The sequence below is a fragment of the Nannospalax galili genome, unplaced genomic scaffold (genome assembly GCF_000622305.1).
Source record: "Nannospalax galili isolate Female #2095 unplaced genomic scaffold, S.galili_v1.0 scaffold335, whole genome shotgun sequence".
NCBI classification, from domain to species: Eukaryota; Metazoa; Chordata; class Mammalia; order Rodentia; family Spalacidae; genus Nannospalax; species Nannospalax galili.
In genome coordinates, this window is record NW_008337842.1 from 2543693 (window position 1) to 2565399 (window position 21707).

At 43.5% G+C, this 21707-nt stretch overlaps 1 protein-coding gene across 3 annotated transcripts in view; it reads right to left on the reverse strand.

Annotated features, from left to right (window-relative positions):
- Dixdc1 (DIX domain containing 1) overlaps positions 1-21707 on the reverse strand; it is a 104384-nt gene that overhangs the window by 4122 nt on the left and 78555 nt on the right. For all 3 annotated transcript variants that reach the window (XM_008832791.3, XM_008832790.3, XM_008832792.3), the window contains 8 exons: positions 18833-18937; positions 18406-18459; positions 17881-17973; positions 17727-17798; positions 15813-15902; positions 15351-15512; positions 14212-14278; positions 1299-1404 (listed from right to left, as the gene is read on the reverse strand). In XM_008832791.3, coding sequence (XP_008831013.1) covers positions 1299-1404; positions 14212-14278; positions 15351-15512; positions 15813-15902; positions 17727-17798; positions 17881-17973; positions 18406-18459; positions 18833-18937 — 749 coding nt within the window. The remainder of the gene's footprint in view (positions 1-1298; positions 1405-14211; positions 14279-15350; positions 15513-15812; positions 15903-17726; positions 17799-17880; positions 17974-18405; positions 18460-18832; positions 18938-21707) is intronic.

Below are 21707 nucleotides of genomic sequence, written 5' to 3' on the forward strand. Positions count from 1 at the left end.
AACCCTAGAACCTCTCCTAGTAATTGGTTCCAGAGTTTGTTTTTTTGTCTAATGCCTGGGCTTTAAGCAATGTTAGGCCAGCACTCTACCAGCGGGTCACATCCTTAGACCCTTTACAATATCTTTATTCATTAGGAGGAAGTCTATTGAACTGAGGTTGTGGAAGGTAAACCACATAAGTACTTGCAGGCATGAGTTGGAGTCATCAGTGTAACAAAGACCCACAAGTATATGCCCAGGATTGGATGGTAGCCATGGCTTCCAGGAGGAGCAATTTTGGAAAGCACTAATTTTTTTTTTTTTTTTTGTCTTTTAGAGACAGCGTCTCCTTGTAGCTCCAGATGGCCTGGAACTCACTATGTAGACCAGGTCTTGAACTCACAGAGATCCACCTTGCCTCTGTCTCCCAAGTGCTGGGACTAAAGTCGTTCACGGCTTTAAAAAAAGCAACAACAACAACAAAAAAAAAACCACATTTTTTTTTCAAAGTTGGAGCCTATTTGCATACTTATTCAGGCAAGAAGTGCAATTTAAAAAAAGAAAGGAAAACCCTAGAACCTCTCCTAGTAATTGGTTCCAGAGTTTGTTTTTTTGTCTAATGCCTGGGCTTTAAGCAATGTTAGGCCAGCACTCTACCAGCGGGTCACATCCTGACATGATCCACATACCTGACAGTGGATCATGGCTTTTTGTCCTTTTTTTATGTATTATTTTTATTTTATGTGTATGCGTGTACTGCCTGCATGTAGGTAAGTGCACCCGTGTTGTGCAATGCCTGTGGAGGACAGAAGAGGCTGTCAGATCCCCTGGGACTGGAGTTACAGACAGTTGTCAGCTGCCATGTGGGTGCTGGGATTCGAACCCGGGTCTTCTGCAAGAACAGCCAGTGTTCTTAACTGCTGCACCATCTCTCCAGCCCCAGCTTCTTGTCCTTTGTAATGCCACTGGTGAGTGGCAAAGCTGGAGCTAGACTCTCTATGCTCTCTTCTCTCTACACAAGGTGCTTTTCAAACCGTTTCCAGCTGCTTACTGCAGCAGTATCGGTTCTGCTTTCCTCTTTCTTTCTTTCTTTCTTTCTTTCTTTCTTTCTTTCTTTCTTTCTTTCTTTCTTTCCTTTTTGAGACAGGGTCTCCCTGTAGCTCCAGCTGGCCTGGATTCACTATGGAGACCAGGCTGGCCTTGAACTCACAGAGATCTGCCTGCCTCTGCCTCCTGAGTGCTGAGATTAAAGGCATGCACCACCACGCCCAGCTTCTTTCTTTCTTTTTAACAGAGACATAATGATACCAGTATCTCACCTCTTTGGTATATTGACCATGAAGGGCGTAAGTGACCGGTCAGTGAAATAGAGCACTTTAGTGAAGGTGCTGCTGACAGTCGGAGAACTCTGTGAGTGAGGCAACTCTGCAATCAGAGACTCTGGTTAGAACATTTGATTGGATCCAAACCACCCCTCATTTCCAGTTACTCAGAATTTCTCAGGAGGCTGAAGCTGTCTGAGGTCACAGCTCAGCCCTCAGCTTTGCCAAACACCATAAGGCAATGATCCACAGTAAGTCACCACAAGAACCACGAGGACAGCAGGTGCTCTGGGTGTGGACATCATCATGGGGACCATCATTTCTCATTTATTTCAGGTATGTCTGGCAGGGGACATCTGGTCTGATAGTACTGTTGCTAAAGATCAAGGGGACAGGGATCTCTCCTGGCAAGATTTCAGGGGATGCAGAGTAGATGCCCAGCAGGACCTGCAAACTGCTGACATTTAGATTTTGGACAGTAGTAATAGAGAATACTCCCATGATTTATGAAAAGAAAGAGCAGTGGAACAAGAACCACAGGAGCAAGGGAACCTTAAGCAACTCAGATGCCAGGGGCTGTGCTTCTTGTCTACAAAGTACAAGACCCACCTAAACCTTAGCTACACAGGAGCTACATGTGAGACAGGGTCTCACTCTGTAGCTTAGAACTCTCTATGCAGACCAGGCTAGCCTTGAACTCACAGAACTCTGCCTACCTCTGCCTCTCAAATGCTGGGATCAAAGGCATGCACCATCATGCCCAGCCTGTGTTTAAAAATTACATTTATTTTAGCACACACACACGTGTGTGTGTGTGTGTGTGTGTGTGTGTGTGTGTGTGCACCACAACATGCATGTGGAGGCCAGACAACAAGCTACTGGAGTCAGGTCTCTCCTTCTACCATGTGAGTCTGGGGGATTGAACTCAGGTCATCAGGCTTGGTAACAGGCGCCTTTAACTGCCAAGCCATCTTACTGGCCTAGTCCTGTGCTCTTTAACTCATTTTGTTATTAGTTCATTTAACTAATTTGTCTCTAGCTTTTCTAAAAAAGTACTATGGAAAAGTGCAAACTTGTAATTATGACTTTAAGAGGATAATAAAAAGGCCACTTAGAACCTTATCATGGGCTGGAGAGATGCCTCAGTGCTTAAGAGTACTTCTTGCCCTTTCAGAGGACCTGAGTTTGATTCCCAGCACAATGGGTGACTCACAACCACCTATAACTCCAGCTCTAAGTAATCTGATGCCCTCTTCAGGCCTCCACAGGCACAGGCACATTATGTGGCATGTACTTACACAAACACAGACACACACATACACATAAGAAATAAAAATAAATCTTAAAAAAAGAAAACTTAAAAGCAAATAAATACTAAAGGACTAGGAAATATGATTTTAAAAAATAAATATTTGGAGCCAGGTGTGGTAGTGCCCATCTTTAATCCAAGCACTCAGGAGGCAGAGGCAGGTATCTCTGTGAGTTCAAGGCCAGCCTGGTCTATATAGGGAATTCCAGGCCAGCTGGGGGCTACAGGGAGACCCCGTCTCACAAAAAGAAAGAAAAGAAATAGAAGGAAAGAAAAAAAAGAAACTATTACACTTCTATTAAAGTCTCCTGCAGTCTCACCTACACATATTTTCTTCTAGACATTGATGCCCATCAAACTTATAGCCATAGGACAGTTCTGGGAGGAGGTTTAAAACAGGGAAGAGGGATGGAAAAGAAGAAGACGAGAATTTGCTACCTTTTCTTGGCACTCACATCCAGTTAGCTTGAGGTTTTCTTCCTAGAATGCATGCCATAGTTTTCTTTTCTACCAGCACCCAGCACAGTGCTAACACATGGGGGTTGTTGAATAAATAAAATGGGCACTTTTGACACTGAAATAGATAACTGATTCATCCACTTGTTCAGTAAACATTGAGCATCTACCAGATGCTAGATTGTGTGACTATATAATTAACCAAGTCTGATGTCTGACTTCCAGGAATTTACAGTCTAGTAAATTCCAGACAGAGGCACCATGCCACCATGCCTGCCTGCATGGTAGGCATAACTACAAATAAAATCAGTTTAGTACAAAATTAATGGCAAACTTAAGACAGACTGATTTCACCCGGAAAGAGTAAGTTGGGGAATTCTTTTAGAATGCAACTTAACAAATGAAAAGACTAGTATTGGAAGATAGGCCCAGCAGGTAAAGTGCTTGCCATGCAAGCATGAGGACTAGAGTTCAGGTCTACAGAACCCACAGAAATGCCAGGTAGGTGTGGAAACCCTCTTAAAATGCCAGTTCCTGGGAGGAGCAGATAGCGGATCCCCCAAGCAAACTCGCAATCAAGACTAGCCAAATCAGCCCACTCTGGGAACAAGAAAGGGGCCTCAAGATATAAGATGGAAAGCAACTGAGGAAGACACCTGACATCAACCTTGAGCCTCCACAAACACCTACCCATACACATACACAATGCATGCACACATCCAGAAAAATTTTTAAGATTGTCTGAGTGTGTATCACATGCAGATGATCCCAGCACTGTGGAGTCTAAGGCAAGTAGATCATGAGTTTAAGCCTGGATAACATAATGAGACCCTATCTCAAAAAAAAAAAAAAAACACCCAAAAAGGAAAACAAACTTTTAAGATTGGGAAGTTGCAAAGGACACCCCAGGAAGAAAGGACACATATAGCCAGGTGTGGTGATACACACCTTTAATCCCAGCACTCAGGAGGCAGAGGCATGCGGATTTCTGTGAGTTCAAGGCCATCCTGGTCTACATAGTTCCAGGTCAGCCAGGACTACAGGGAGACCCTGTCTCAAAAAGACCAATATGTATGAGTGCACCCATATCATGCAATCCCTGGCAGAGGTCAGAAGAGGGTGTTGGAGTCCCCTGGAACTGGAGTTATAGATGGTTGTTAGTCACCATGTGGGCACTGGGAATTGACTCTGCAAGAGTAGCCAGTGCTCTTAACCACTGAGCCATCTCTCTAGCCCTCAAATCTTTTTAAAAATAACATGAAAAATGAAAATGACTTGATATTTCAGTCTGGAAGATAGACGTGTGTTGGTATCACTACCTATGACAGGGGAATATACATGAGTTAAACCATCTATTTATTCATTTAGAATGCCTACTGGATGCCTGTCATGTACCAAGTATTAGAGATGTGCAAACAAATTAGAAAAATTCTGAGTCTTAAGATGCTCAAAGCCTAGCAGAGTGATACACTAACAGTTTTGAAACAGTAAGTATGAAAATAGTGTTGCTATGATCTGAATTGTTCCCCCTTCTGAAATTCACATGTTGAAGCCCTAACTCTTCAAGTGTCTATATTGGAGACAGAGCCTATACAGGTGATTAAAGATAAATGAAGCCACAGAGTAGAGCCCTGATCTGATAGAACTGATGCCCTTGTAAGAAGAAACTCAAAGCACTCTCTACCAATGAAGACAGGGAGTAGGTGTCCCTCACCAGATCCTGATGGTGCCACTCATTTTGAACTTCTAGTCTCCAGAGAGAACAGACAGTAAGACAGCTAGAGCTCACTACTACGTATACATTTGAGAATTTCAAAGAAAGGACAGTTTTGATGTCAAATACTACACAGGCCCGGGAGGTGGAGATTAGTTGGTGAATAGGTCACCATTCTATTTTCTCTTTAAAAGAGCTGTTTAAAAAAAATTATGTGTATGAGTGTTCTGCCTGTATGTATATAAGTGCACCCCATGCATGCCTGGTGCCCATGGAGGTCATAGGAATGCTAGTGACTGAATCTGGGTCTTCTGCAAGAGCAACCAGTGCTCTTAACTGCTGAGCCATCTCTCCAGCCCCCAGATCCCTGTTTTAAATATTAAAGATTCTTTCTAGGCTCAGGTAGAGAGATGTCCTCTAATAATGACAGCCATTTCCATTGGGGCAAGTTAGAATATGTGGAGACCCAGAAACAATTCAAAGAGCAAAGGAAAATTCTTACATTTATAGACTTTAGAAGAAAAGGATCTCTGAGCCTAGCAGGGTGGGGCACAGTCTCTGAGTTTAGTAGATTAATGAAGGTCCTAAATAGGATATAAGCCATAATCTAGGAAGCTAATCCTATTGTTTCACCCTACCTTGGGGCTGTTACATGCCAGGAACTTTGCAGCTTAGAGAGGTGACTGTATGAATATATGACACGACCGATTGCCTCTACCAGGGTGGTTTCTGTGAGCTAACAGTCACCATGACCTTAGAGAAAGTAGCTTCACAAGCATAATGAAAACAATATTTAGCTTTTTTTGTCTTTTTTTTGAGACAGGGTCTCCCTGTAGCCCCAGCTGTCCTGGAACTCACTATGGAGACCAGGCTGGCCTCGAACTCACAGAGATCCGTGTGCCTTTGCCTCCCAAGTGCTGGGATTAAAGGCGTGCGCCACCACGCCCAGCGCAAGATATTTAGCTTTAAACTTAGGTTTATGATCTACTTAGAGTTAATGTTTCTATACAGTATAAGGTCTAGGTCAGGACGCACAATTTAAAAAAGGATTTTATTATTTTTATTTTATGTGTGTGAGTGTATTGCCTGCATGTAGGTAGGTGCACCTGTGTTATGCAATGCCCTCAGAGGTCAGAAGAGGGTGTTGAATCCCCTAGAACTGTAGTTACAGACTGTTGTTAGCTTCCATATGGGTACTGGGAATCAAACCTGGGTCCTCTGCAAGAACAGTCTGTGCTCTTAACCAACTGAGCCATCTCTCCAACCCAGGACTCACGTTTTTTAATGGGACTTTAATTGTCCTAGCCACTTCCAAAATCTGCTTTATTACCATTGACCTGCCTTTGCATCATTGCTGAAAATGAACCATTCAAATGTATGTTTCTTTTTTTGTCTCTTGGGATAGGGCTTCACTATACAGCCCTGGCCAACCTGGAACTTGTTATCCAGACCAGGCAAGCCTCTAGAACTCACTGAGATCTACCTGCCTCTACCTCCAAGTGCTGGGATTAAAAGCATGCACTGACACGTTGTTATCTTTTATTTTTGACACAGGGTCTCATGTAGCTTAGGCTAGCTTGAAATCTGTTACACAAACCAAGATGAGTTTGAACTTCTGATCTTGCCTCCACCTCCCCAGGGCTCAGATTAAAGGCTTATACTACCACAACCAGTTTCTGCAATGCTGGGAATCAAACCCATGGCTTCATGCATGGTAGACAAGTACTCTACCAATTAAGACACATCCCTAGCCCAGTTTTATTGTTTTACCCCAAAGTTTTATTTTTCTCACCAAACTGATTGTCTCTCAATTAATATGATGCTGACCAAAAACTAGCTATGTAGCCCAGACTGGCTTCAAACTCACCATCCTCCTGCCTCAGTTTCCTGAGTGGGATTACAGGTGTGAGCCAGCATGCCCCAGTTTAACTATTCAAATATTCTTCCTGCCCATTCTTACTCTTTTTCCTCAGTGATTCCAATTGCACATATTTTAGTCTGATATTATCATCCATGGGAATCAATACTCTAGTTCATCTGTTTCATGTCTCATATCCCTTTTCTCTTCATGTTGAAATTTTGCTAACTTCTATCACCATATCTTCAAGTTTGCTGAGTCTTTCCTTGACTGTGCTGAGTCTACTAAGGCACGTGTTGGACGCAGTCTTAATTAGTAATCTGTGTTTTTAGCCTTTCTATTTATTCCTTATAATTTCCATCTCACTACTAAAATCCCTCACCTGCACATGCATGGTATCAACATTTTTACCACAACACTTGACACATTAACCCAAAGTTATTTTAAATTCCCTGTTTCATTTTTTCCACATTTTGTCAAACCTGTATTTGGCTGTTTGGCTCTGTTTGTTGATTGATTTACTTTGACAGTGGCTTTGTTTTTTCCTTGCTTGTTGCTTACTTTTGTGTCTCATAATTTTTAATTTAAAAAGTTATTTATTAGCTGGGTGTGGTGGTGCATGCTTTGAATCCCAGCACTTGGGAGGCAAAAGCAGGAGGCTCTCTGTTATTTCAAGGCTAGCCTGGTCTACATAGTGAGTTCCAGGACAGCTAGGGCTACAGGGTGACCCTGTCTCAAAAGTTATTTATTTATTTATTTATTTATTTATCTGCTTCTCTGAATTGGGCAAGGTGTGTATCCTTAACACATATGTGGAAGTCAGAGGACAACATGCAGGAGTGGGTTTTCTCCTTCTACCATGTGGGTTCTGGGGACTGACGTCATCAGTTTTGACGGTAAGCACCTTTACCTGCTCAGCCATCTTGCAAGCCCTCAATTTAAAAACAATTTTTTATTAGGTGGGTACAGTGACGCATACCTTTAATCCCAGCACTCAGAAGGCAGCAGTAGGTGGACCTCTATGAGTTTGAGGCCAGCCTGGTCTACGTAACAAGTTCCACGCCAGCTAAGTCTACTGTCTCAAGAAACAAACAAGCAACTTTATTTCATGCATAGCAATTTAATTTATATACTAAATAACACTAAAATAGAATTCTTAGATATAGTTTTATTTACTTTGGTCTTTTTTGAGACAGGGTCTCCCTGTAGCCCCAGGTGCCTTGGAACTTATGATGTAGATCAAGCTGGCCTTGAACTCACAGAGATCTGCCTGCCTCTGCCTCCCAAGTGCTGGGATTAAAGGCATGCACTGACTGGATATAGTTTTAAACAGAAGAAAAAAGGAAATATTTTCTGGTTACAAAACAAATCTAACAAAAAATAATTACTTTTTCTAAATGGGTCAATGTAAAAAATTTATTCAGTGGTCAGTCATGTCTAATTCCTATTGCACTAGTGGTCAATGGAATTAAAAAGATAGCCCGACTTTCCTTCAAAGGGCCAACACATATTGGATTCTTATGGAATGTCGAAATGGTTCTTGCTATTCAATACCTACAAAGTTGAATTCACATATCCACCATAAAAGCAAAAACTATGCTTTCTTTTTTTAATTTTCCCTTTCTTGTTCTCCTTTCTAAATATTATAGTATACGCATACATGCATTTGTTTACAAATGTACATGCATACATTATAGCTGAGGCTCCACATATGAAGGAAAACAAGGGTTTTTACTTTCTGTGATTGCCTCATAATTTTTAATAAAATGTTGTCGCAGCATGTGTTAAGACAGTAGACAACCTCGGAACTCAGGAGGCTGAAGCAAGAAGATCATGAGTTTGATGCCAGCATGACATGGTCTCAACAAAAAGTGGGAGGGGCAGCCAGAGAGATGGCTCAGCAGGTAAAGGCACTTGCTGCCAAGCAGAGGATCTGAGTTCAATTCCCAAGACCCACATGGTGGAAGAGAACTGATTCTGCAAGTTCTCCTCTGACTTCTACCTGAGCATGTATGTTACACACATGCACAAATGGGTTCTTCCTCAGTGTTCCTGCCCCACCTCAGCTACAGACTTTCCTTGTATTTGTGCCTCTGCCTCTGTGGCAGTCTCTCTAGGCGCCTGCTTGTCCCACTGCTGTGGTTCATTACAGTGTGTGCCCTATGCTCATGGGGACGAGGAAAACTTCTCCTGCCCCAGACCTAGTCTTAAAAGTAGAGTTTTCTTAGTGATCCTGCTTCTGTTCCAGGAATAGACAGCATCTAAAGACCTGAGCCCAAAAGTATCTGGATCCTGCTTCAAGGCAGAGGGTTGTTTACTTCTCTCCCCTCAGCTGGTAGGCAAAGAGGGACTGGTACACACAAGATTTGCTGTTATTTCCCAGTGGCTTTTGCTCCATAAGGAGCAACAGTCCAGATGGGGCTGTCTGCTTCTTCTGCAGTGGAGATGCCCCTCCTCTGAGCCTTCACTGATCGGGGAGGTTTCCTTAGCCTCGGTCCCCACAGCCAATCTTGTTCAACAACACCCAGTTGGGGCTGGAGAGATGGATCAGCAGTTAGGAGCACTGGCTGCTCTTGCAGAGGACCAGGGTTCAGTTCCTAGTACCCATATGGTGACTAACCATCTGTAACTCCAGTTCCAGGGGATCTGGTGCCCTTTTGTGGCCTCCATGGGCATTGTACACACATGGTATACTTGCATACATGCTACAAAATACACATTAAAACAGAATTAAATATAATTGATAATTAATTAATTCGTGCACACTCTAATGTCTATGGTCCCCACGATGCTCTTATACTCTCTGCCTAGCCTTTAGCAATCCAGGAAAATCTTAGCTAAATTCTTCTCAACTGTTGGTACAATGGATCCATCAGCCTCCCAGCTCTGCCACAAGAGAGCCAGTGCCCACATCTTATCTCTCCTTGGAGGCACCTGTTATTACACTACTTTTTTTTTTTTTTTTTTTTTTTGGTCTTTTTGAGACAGAGTCTCCCTGTAGCCAAAGCTGTCCTGGAACTCACTATGTAGACCAGGCTGGCCTTGAACTCACAGAGATCTGCCTGCCTCTGCCTCCTGAATGCTGGGATTAAAGGCGTATGCCACCACGCCTGGCCCAAGAATTATACTACTTTTTAAAAACTCTCATTTTAAAAATTGAGATAGAATTTATATAACATAAATTTTCTCCATTTTAAAGTGTGCAATCACTGACATTTATTACATCTACAACATTGCTCAAACATTCACCACTATCCAGAATGCTATCATCATCCCATAAAGAAACCTGTACTGAAAAAGTCATCATTCCCATGGGCCAGTGAGATGGCTCAGTGAGTGGGTAAGTGTACTTACTGCCAAGCCTGACAACCTGAGTTTGATCCTTGTGTCCTACACAGTGGAAAGAAAGGCTCAACTCCCATAAGCCATCCTCTGACCTCCCCATATGCACTGTGGCACATACAGGGCCCACAAACACACACACACACACACACACACACACACACACAAAAAAAAAACAAATTTAATAATACTTTTAAAGTAGCCATTTCCTACTTTCTCCTTTTCTCCTTTCTTGTTTTTACAAAGATTTATTTTATTTTCAATTATGTATATTTGTGTGTGTCTGTGTGGGGGTGTGTGCATGTGAGTGCCTGTGGGAGCCAGAAGAGGGTGTCAGATACCCTGAAACTGGAGCTACTTTAACGTGGTTGTGAGCTACTCAGCATGGATTCTGGGAATGGAACTGGGGTCCTCTACAAGAGCAGCCAGCACTCTTAACCCCTGAGCATCTCTCCAGCCCCTTCTTCCTTCTTGACCCTGGCACTTGTGTAATCCACCCTTCTTGCTCTCTACTGATTTGCCTGTTATGGGCATTTCATATAAATGTACATATAAAAGCTGGGTGTGGTGGCGCACGCCTTTAGTCCTAGCATTCAGGAGGCAGAGGCAGGCGGATCTCTGTGAGTTCAAGGCCACCCTGGTCTACATAGTGAGTTCCAAGTCAGCTGGGGCTACAGGGAGAACCTGTTTCAAAAACACTAAAAGCCGGGCATGGTGGTGCACGCCTGTAGTCCCAGCACTTGGGAGGCAGAGGCAGGTGGATCTCTGTGAGTTCAAGGCCAGCCTGGTCTACATAGTGAGTTCCAGGACAGCTGGGGCTTACAGGGAGACCCTGCTTCAAAAAAAAAAAAAAACAAAAAAAAAACAAAAAAAAAAACAAAAACACTAAAAAAAAAAAAAAGGTGCACATAAACAAACACATTCAGATTGTTTCGGGTTTTTTGTTTGTTTGTTTGTTTCTTTTGTTTGTTGTGCTGGGATTAAAGGCGTGCATCACCACACCTGGTGACATTCCAGTTTTAAAAAATATTTCATTTATTATTTTTATGTGTATGTGTGTATTGCACGCATATAGGTAAGTGCACCCATGTCGTGCAATGCCTGTGAAGGATAGAAGAGGCTGTCAGTTGTTAGCTGCTATATGGGTGCTGGGATTTGAACTCAGGTCTTCTGCAAGAACAACCACTGTTCATAACTGCTGAGCCATCTCTCCAGCCCTGACATTAGGGTTTTTTAAAAGTGTATTTTCATGTTGGACATGGGTACTCACCTTTAATCCTAGCACTCCGGAAGCAGAGGCAGACTGATCTCTGTGAGTTCAAGGCCAGCCTGGTCTACATAGAGAACTCCAGGTCAGCCAGGGCTACATAATGAGAACCTGTCTCAAAGATATATAACAGAGGCTGGAGAGATGGCTCAGTGGTTAAGAACACTGGCTGTTCTTGCAGAAGACCTGGGTTCAAATCCCAGCACCCACATGGCAGCTAACAACTATCCTTAACTCCAATTCCAGGGGCTCTGACAGCCTCACTGTCCTCCGAGGGCATTGCACGACACGGGTGCACTTACCTACATGCAGGCAATACACAGATACACATAAAATAATAATAAATAAAATATTTTTAAAATATATATAACATGTAATATATACATGTATATATATATATTACTCTATTTGTGTGTATGTTTTGTGTGTGTCTCTGTGTGTGTGTGGGGGGGTGTGTAGGCCAGAGGAAAATGTAAGTTATCTTTTTTAATCACTTCCCATCCTTAGTTTTTCTTTTTTTAAAAATTTATTATTTTTATTTTATGTGTATGCGAGTATTGCCTGCATGTAGATAAGTACACCCGTGTTGTGCAATGCCCACAGAGGTCAGAAGAGGCTGTTGGATTCCCCTGGGACTGGAGTTATGGACAGTTGTTAGCTGCCATGTGGGTGCTGGGATTTGAACCCGGGTCTTCTGCAAGAACAACCAGTGTTCTTAACTGCTGAGCCATCTCTCCAGCCCCCACCTTTAGTTTTTCTTTTGAGACAAGATCTCTCTGCAGCCCCAACTGGCCTGGAACTCATTATATAGACCAGGTAGCCTTGATCTCACAGAGATCTGCCTGCCTCTGTCTTATGAGTGCTGGTATTAATGGCATGCACCACTGTGCCTGGCTACTATATTACTTTTAAAATCTGATATAAGGGGGTGGAGAGGTGGATCAGCAGTTAAAACCTTGCTGCTCTTGCAGAGGACCCATGCTCAGTTCTCAGCATTTGTATTGGGCAGCTCACAATAGCCTGTCACTCTAGCTCCAGGGGTCCCAATGCCCTCCTGTGGCCTCTGGGAGCACCCACACATATGTGGTATATACATGAAGAAACAGATATACATATAAATAAAAAATAAAAATAAGCTGAAAAACTGACATAATTGTTGTTTCCCCACAAGAATAAATGACAAGATATGATGTGAATTCAAAAGATATTTTTTCCAGGAAATTTGGCTGGTATGAAAAAAAGCGAGGGCACAGCCAGAGGGGAGTGGGAGGAGGCGTTCTGGGGCAGCTGCCACTGTTTCGCAGCAGTCACATATCCCCGCATTGACTGGATGATGTCTCATTTAATGCTCAGATCTGTCAAGATTACCTCCATTCTATAACAAAGAAACTAAGATTCAGCATCACTATTTAACATGCTCGTCTGCAGCTATACACTGTGGGGTGGCGGAACCAAGATTACGCTTTAGATCTGTCTTGTGTCATATTCTCCCCTTTCCAGCTCTGTTCTGCATTCAGCTTGAGGCTTGAATTAGAAGTGCCTTTGGACTTGCAGAGAGGAGCATCACTTTGGTATTCAAGAACATACCCTTGAAGCTCAGAACAGGGCTGGGATTAGAACAGATGTTTAAAAGGCATCTACACAGGAGAGTACTGAAGCCATGAGACGGAAGGAGCACTTAAAGAGGCTACAGGGAGGCCTCTGTCAAGACCTCACATGGCACCCCAAGGCACACACAGCAGTCAAGGGTCAGGAAGAGGAAGAGCTAAAAGGGGGATTTACCATAAACATTCAAAGTATGAAAAGGAAAACGGGAATCTAGCTCAGCAGGTCACAGGTCCAATGAGTGCAAGTACCAAGCCTACCAGACCCATCTCTACACCTGCACAGTCCAGTGTTGGTACTGTGTCAAGGACACACGATAAATTCTTGAGTTCACCGCCAGTTAGCATAGAGACTGAAGGAGAACATTTCCAGGAGAATATTCAAGAACATTAAAAGCTTTTGAAGGGGTAAGGAAAGACAAGGCTTGGGACATTGATTAGACAAGGAAGTCTGCTTGTCTAAGTCACAGTAAGAACAATGCACAGAGCAACTGGGCAAAAGTCAGACTACTGCATTCATCAGTCCCCAGAAGTAAGAAAGCAGGAGGGTAGGAGGGATGGCTCAGCAGGCAAAGAAGTTTGCTGCCAACCCTGTTGAGCAGAGCTCAGTCCTCAGAACTCACATGGTGGAAGGAGAGAACGGACTCACAGTCCATGTGTGGAGGTCTGAGAACAATTTGCAGGAGTCAGTTCTCTCCTTCCACCTGCTCTTAAAGGACCAGCTTCATGTCCCTCTACCTTCATGGCAGCTAATAACTGTCCTTAACTCCAGTTCCATGGGATTCAGCACCCTCACCTGGCCTCTGTAGGCCTTGCACATATGGGTGCACTTTCATACATGCAGGTAAAACATTCATATACATAAAATAAAATAAAAAATTTAAAAACATACTTCCAAGTGATGGCCACTAGGTGGTGCAAATATTCTGTAGGACTTAAACTAAATGACCTGGACACCCAAAGGTTTAAGGAAAATTCCCAAAGAAATTAAACTTCCTGCCTGTAGGAAAAATGGAAAATTTTGTGTGTGCAATTGGGGACAAGGATGGTCTATATACACGTTTGTCGTTTTATGTTTTGTTCAGCACAGATGTCTTGAATTGTATCTTTTCCAGATACTTCAGCCCAGATCAGCAGCATCCTCCCCATGGCTAACTGGCACTTGGGCTGATGATGGAGGTGACAGTGTCCTAAGTTCTCACAGTCCTAAAGCCGATGCAACTCTAATATTGCTAAGGACAAACTATATTGGAAAAGTACTACAAAAAAATTCTATTTCTCAGACACCGGAAGCATGAAAATAATCCAACTTCTCGTCTAATATTCAAGAAACTTTTCCTATGTGATAACAAGTACTTACTTGAATTAGGGGGCCAGGACTCCCGGTATTCAGTACTTGCCTGAGTTCTGGGCAACTTGCCCCGAACCTGGAGAGCCACACAGAAGTCATAAAAGTTATTTATGATCAATGGAAGGATTTAACCAAGCAATTTAAATCATAAACGAGCACCTAAATGTATGTACTTTTGTACCACATTGTCTACAATGCATGAAATTTAACATATTCACCGTGATAATAGTCATGTACATTTATAAAAGGCTTTCTATGCATTTTCCATACATTTCCTCATCCAAGTCCAAGCTATTCTGGAGGGAAGGAAGAGCAGAGTCCCTGGGGAGACAAGAACCACAATGCCTTACACAGCTACATGGCTGCTGAGAGCAAGTCACCACAAATTCCTTCCCTGGATTGTCATGCCACAACAAACAGCTGGCTCCACTGAGATGAAAACCAGAGGGAAGACCAACTGTAACCAGGGTCTTGTATCTTTATTGCTGCCTTCATATAAATGAGAAGTCATCAGCTAAAGCTACCTAGGAGCTTGCCTAAGCAAGATGTCATGGATATTGTCAACTTGACACATATGGGAAGAGGGAACCTCAATTGGGGAATTTCCTCTATTGGACTGGCCTTTGGCCATAGTGATGTGGGAGGGAGGGCTCAGCCCACTGTGGGTGGTGCTACCCCTGGGCTGGTGGTCTTGGGTTGTATAGAAAGCAAGATGAAGTTCGGCGTGGTGGTGCACGCCTTTAGTCCCAGCACTAGGGAGGCAGAAGCAGGAGGACCTCTGTAAGCTCAAGGTCACCCTGGTCTACATGGTAAGTTCCAGGCCAGCTGGGGCTATGGGGAGACCCTGTCTCAAAAAGACTTAAAAAAGAAATAAAGGAGGGAGGGAGGGAGGGAGGGAGAGAGAGAAAGAAAAATAAAGAAACAAAGAAAGAAAAGAAACAAAGAAAGATGAGCACAAGCCAAAGGAGCGAAGCAGTAAGCAGCATTTCTCCATGTTCTGTGCTTGAGTTTCTGCCTCCAGGTTCTTTCCCTCAGTTCCTGTCCTGACTTCTCTCAATGATGAACTTCGATCAGGATGGGTAAGGCAAATACACCATTTCCTCCCCAAGTTGGGTTTGGTCAAAGGACACAAGACATCACAGTATTACCTTCCTTTCTTGTTTCTTCTGTGTCTCCATGACATGCAGGCGCTCCATGAGGCTAGAGATGCCTTGCTCCAAGCTGTCAATGGTGTGATGCTGAGGATCATGGCCACTGAAGCTGTTTCGCAGGCTCCGGAGAGCATCTCGGACGAGCTGGAGGTCACTAGTCTGTGGGTAAAAGGAAGGTGCTGATGGTTTATTTGTCCTATCCCAGCCACTGTGCTAAAGAAGATGAAGGAAAAATACTCCTAGAACAGAGGTTTTACTTGTTGAAAGGAAATTTTTCCTCCTCAGATGCATGTTTAATGTTTGTCCACTAATTAATTCTTAATTCTGGATAGCTAATGCACCTGTATATACCCATCACCTGTTAGCTGCAAGAATTGGTTGCCTGGAATATAAAAGGCTTAGTCTGCTGGTACTGGCCAGACACTGTTTCCAGCCTGTACTCTAGTCCTAGGAACTTACCCCTCTGTGGGTGACAGAAGCAGCACCCTTCCCTGTCACTGGAAGGAGAAAGCCATTGCTTTGAGAGCTGTGACTGTTGTAGTTGGTCACCTAGAGCAGCAAGAAGAAATGATGTTTGTTAATGGGAGAATTCCAAACCAAGACACCCTGTCTTATTTTCCTTCTTTACACTGATACAGTATATAATTATTTGCTAGTTTAATATTTCTTTGGGGGATTTATTTACATTCGTTTTGTGTTTTGATATAGTGCACCCATGCATGTAATGCCTGCAGAGGCCAGAAGAGGGCATCGGATCAACTGGAATTACCACAGTTGTTAGCTGCCATACAGGTGCTAAGAACCAAACCCAGGTCCTCTGCAAGAGCAGCCAGTGCTCTTAACCACTGAGCCATCTCTCCAGCCTCTACTTTAATATTTCTATCAAAAGTTTCATGTAGGGGCTGGGGATATGACTCATGGTGTAAAAGTACTAGCTGCACAAGCCTGACAGACTGAGTTCGAGCCCCAGACCCCACATAAGAAGCCAAATGAGGGGATGTAACTCTAACCCCAGCACTCCTACAGTGAGATAGGAGGTAGAGATAGAATAGGCCAGAAACTCACGGGCCAGCTAGCCTGAAGAACGCAGTATAGCAGTAAAAACAAGAAAGACCCTGCCTCAACAAGGTAGGTGAGAACTGACTGCCTAAAGTTGTTCTTGGACCTGCACATGTGTGCTGGGAACACATGTGAACACACACACCAATTTTTAAAATATTTTGTCTATTATTTTTATTTATGTGTATGAGTGAATTGACTGTATATATTTAAGCGCACTCTTGTTGTGCAATATCCAAGAAGGTCAGAAGAGGGTGTTAGATTCCCCTGGAACTGGAGTTACAGACTTGTTAGCTGCCATGTGGGTGCTGAGAATTGAACCTGGGTCCTCTGCAAGAGCAGCCTCTGCAAAAGCAGACAGTACTCTTAAGTACTGAGCCATCTCTCCAGCCCCAGACATACCAAATTTTTTAAAAATTAAACATGGTATGTACAGATGTGATTTCTGCTTTTTCCACTGCTGCATCAAAATTATATTTGACAGTGACCATTGTGGCTGCAAAATGAATGAAGCCTCAAAGTCCCCAGCCTAGTCTCTGCCACAGCCACTGGTGGGCCACAAACTGCCACTCCAGCACCTCCTTTCTTTGCTTCAGTAATTAAAAATGTAAGAGAGAGCCAGGCGTGGTAGTCCAAGCCATTATTTCCAGCACTTTGGAGGCAGAGGCAGGCAGATCTTTGTGAGTTCAAGGCCAGCCTGGTCTACACAGTGAGTTCCAGTCCAGCTGGGGCTACAGGGAGACCCTGTCTCAAAAAACAAAAAAATGTAAGAGAGCCTAGTGTGGTGGAGTATACATTTAATCCCAGGATTCAGGAGGCAGAGACAGGCAGATCTCTTTAAATTCAAAGCTACCTTGGTCTACACAATGATTTCCAGGCCAGTCCAAGGCTACATAGTAAGACCCTGTCTTGAAATAAACAAATAAATAAATAGGACTAATAAGTATATCCTGAACCAGACTTTGTGCTAGGTGACTCTAGTAAGACTGTGCTCAGTTGCTTAGGTAGTTAGCTATTCATGTGGACTATGATGTAACCTTCATAGAGAGGTCATCATTATTTCCATTTTCAGATAAGCCTTCTTTCTAAAGCTCAGAAGCTAAGTGCTGGCCCTCCCAAGTTCTGGGGAATGAACTCAGAGCCTTCAGTATACCAGGCAAGTGTTCTACCACTGAGCTACATGCCCAGCCCTTGGAACCTGCACTTAAGCTCCTCGAAATAGGGACTCCTAACAAATAGGCTGGTGGCCTTGGTGACAAACAGATTCTCTCTTTGCCCTGAAATATGAGAGGGAAAACTCAAGTCCTAGGTTACCTCATCTGCCTCTCTTTTCATACAGTGAGCCAAAAGGACGTCTTTGTGTTCTAGCTCCCGTTCTAGATCCACCTGTTAAACACAGATTCAATCAGTCAAGATTTTCCCTTCAGGCCAAAGGGCTATACAGGTCAGTGACTGACACTGTTCTGACCTGCTGGTAACTGGCATCCGAGAGTTTCCGGTGTGCTTCTTCCAACCTGGCCTGCTGCTGCTGAAGGAGGCGATCCTTCTGTCCCAGTTCTTTCTACAATGGAGATAAGTTTTCAGACATGTAGCTCAACCAATCAAGGACATCAAAGAGTTCATACTTTGCAGTGCAACTTACACCCTGAAGAGTAGAACCTCGGGGAGACAGGCCTTTCCTCACAGCATACCTGGAAAACTCTCCTCACCATGATAATCTTACCTAATGCCAAGACTCTTAGAAGGACAAAGAGGGTGTAAACTGCCATTGTAGGAGGAGCGCCCTGGGCCATCCTCGCTACTTAGAGACAGAGGTAAGCCTACCACTGAAGTTTCCAGACTCCTAGGTCTATGCTTCTTTCCCCAGCTGTGTTATCTACTCTTCAGGCTTAACAAATCAAGGGAGGTGGGAAAAGACTTCAGAAAGCAGAGATGAGCGTTGAATAGCAAAAGGTCAGATGGAAGCCATTTTCAAGCTGATTTTCATTCTTACTTTATATTCTCCTAATAGCTTGTTCCTCTCCTCTAGCTTCCTCTGCAGATCCACCTGTAAAGAAGCAATTAACCCTCATGGAAAACAGCTACTTGATAACCAGAATTAATGGACAGCTATAGAGGGTGTGGTCACGATAAAAAAAAATGCACAGCTGTTCTCCAAGTCTTCAGCAACATAACCAGACCATAGAAACACACTTTAACTTTAGTGTCCTCAAAGCTGAAGGAGTCAAGGACCTTTATGCCCAGCGTACTGCAGGCTTTTCCCTAAGAACTGAACTTCACAGGACAAAAATAACTGTAGACAAGGAATGTAGGCAGCCCAGGAACAAAGGGAGTTTAAAGGGCAGATCTGACAGCATGCACGTGGTGTCCTATTTGGCTACTGGGGCCCACTGAGGTTAAAGCTCACACAGTTAACCCACATTCTGGTTATGCAGCTCATCTCTGTCCATATTTGCTCTTAGGAGTTCTTGTTTGAGCTGAAGAACAGATGTGTCCTGCTGAGTCAACCTCTGCTGCAAAGCATCCTAGGGGAAAAAAGGACACTCACTATTGTGGTCTTGACTCATCCACCAGCCAGTTATTACTACTTAACTCTTGACTGTAGACCCAACACTAGCTCTGGTAAACTGGAAGACAAAAGAAATATATATATATATTGCCACAAAGACTTGAGGAGAGATTGTTGTGTCCTCTTCCAAGACATAGTCATCTGAAGGAAAATCTTATCCACTGTCCTACTAAGCTGGGAGGAACCTGATTTTCCCTCTATACACTGCTCATCCCTACCCTATACACATTCCAAATAGCATGGTGTCCTAATCAGATAGCAAGGGAGCTGTTTTTGAGACCAGACAGACCTACATTTGAATTTTAAGTCCACCACTTCCCACTTTCACCAAATTGACCTTGAACAATATGCTTTCCCTCCTTCCCACCTGGTTTCCTCATCCACTTCTTGGGTATATAAATAGCCTGCTGGCTTAGTGCCTTCTCCTCTCCCTGCCCAGTCCCCATTTCCTAGAGGGATGGTCTGCCCCTGCTCACCAACCACTCTGGTCTAGAGTCACTGGAGTCTCTCCTACTCATTCCTGTCCTGCTTCCACTGGCTCCCAATGCCCTGACTGGACCAACACTGGGACTGTATTTCTGCTGCTGAGAACTGTTCTTTAACTGATGGTTCTTCTCGGTTTCCTAGTGTCCTACTCGCACTTCAGGGTGTCTTTTCCTTCAGTGTGGATCCTCAAGAAAATGTAGGCTGATGTTTATACTTGTAAGGGTCATCTGGAACACAGTTCTCCAACTGTGGGGACTCCATATTGAATTGATGGCCTGGGGCTACAGTCTACTATATTTTTTTCTGTTTTTTTCTCTACGGATTGCAAAGAAATGGTTTAAGCTCTGGAGAATATAAGAGTTTTATTCTTTTGCTTGTTTGCGACAGGATCTCTGGGTAGCATGGACTGGCTCTGAACTCATGATCCTCTTACTTTAGCCTCCAAAATGGTGGGATCAGGCCTGGTGTGGTGGCATATACCTTTAATCCCAGCACTCCAGAGGCAGAGGCAGAGGTAAGCATATTTCTGTGTGTTCAAGGCCAGCATAGTCTACATAGCAAGTTCCAGGACAGCCAGGGCTACTTGGTGAGACCCTGTCTCAAAAAAAAAAAAAAAAAAAAAAACACAATGACACCTGAGGCTGTCCTTTAGCTCTACACACATGCACACATACCTGCATACACAGGGTATACTTGCATACACACAAATGTGCACACATACATACACATACAATTGTTTCATGTGCATAGCTGTGCAACAGTGGGGAGAGGTGTCTGTCATTGTCTTAGCTTTAACTGTTAACCTGACACAGCCTAGTAACCCGAGGAGAGTCTCAATTGAAGTATTACCCAGATTGGATTGGCCTGTGGGCTGTCTGTGGGGGACTGTCTTGATTGTTAATCGATGTAGGAGGGCCTAGCCCACTGTGGGCAGCAGCATTCCTAGGCAGGCCCAGGCTGTATAAGAAAGCTGAGTACAAGCTGACCTGTGAGGCAGCTAGCAAGCAGCATCCTCTACCTTTCCTGCTGTACCTCTTTGGCTGTGGAGTTCCTTGGCTGGAGGTAATGCTGTATAGAATAGCAATCAGGCCTGCCTCCAAGTTCCTGCTTGAGTGCTTGCCGAGTTCCTTCAGTGATGAGACTGCAACCTGTAATTGAAATAAGCACTTTTGTCCCCTAAGTTGCTTTTGGTCATATTTTTCACAGCAACAGAATGAAAACTAGAGCAGTCACTACAGTCAGGCAAAAGATGGTGTAACTTAGTGGGGGAAAGGGAGACACCCACTGGATTTGTCATAGGACACTGCAGACTGGTGATTGGTGGATGCAACATTGATGTTATTAATCTCCTGAATCATAGTGTCCTTATTTGAGAAGCAGAAATTATATTGCCTCTGTTGATACAAATGTTATTGTGCGGACAAAAGAGGCGGTCAGATCCCCTGGAACTGGAGTTATGGACAGTTCTTAGCTGCCACGTGGGTGCTGGGATTGAAACCCGGGTCTTCTGCAAGAACAACCAGTGTTCTTAACTGCTGAGCCATCTCTCCAGCCCCTTTATAGTGTTTTGTTGTTGTTGTTGTTGTTGTTTTGTTTCATTTTGTTTTTTGGTCTTTTTGAGACAGGGTCTCCCTGTAGTCCCAGCTGGCCTGGAACTCACTATGTAGACCAGGCTGGCCTGGAACTCACAAAGATGTGCCTGCCTCTGCCTCCCAAGGGTTTGATTTATTTTTTATGTATGAGTGTTTTGCATGCATGTAAGTACACCACATGCATGAAATGCCTTTGAAAGTCAGAAGAGGGTGTCAGAGTCCCTGAACTGGAGTTATTGATGGTTGTTAGCCTCCATGTGGGTGCTAGGAACTGAACCCCAGTCCTCTGCAAGAGCAATCAGTATTCTTAACCTCTGGGCTATCTCTGCAGTACATTTGTACAAATTTAAAAATCATTTTTAAAAGAGAAGAATGTTCAGATGATATAATCCCATTTGGGTAAAAGAACAAATATTTAAGGTTATTAGCTCAATCATTGTATTAGAAAAACAGTTCCAAAAAAGGAAGCTAACCTAAAATACCATCAGTAGGAGACGGATTAAATATATCATCATATAGATACACTAGACGATTATGCAGCTATAAAGAAGACCTAAGAAAGGTCTTAAATAAAACAATTTACAAAACATATTTCTAAGTAAAAAAAATTAAGATGCCAACTGTAGTTATAGTATACTATCGAGTAAA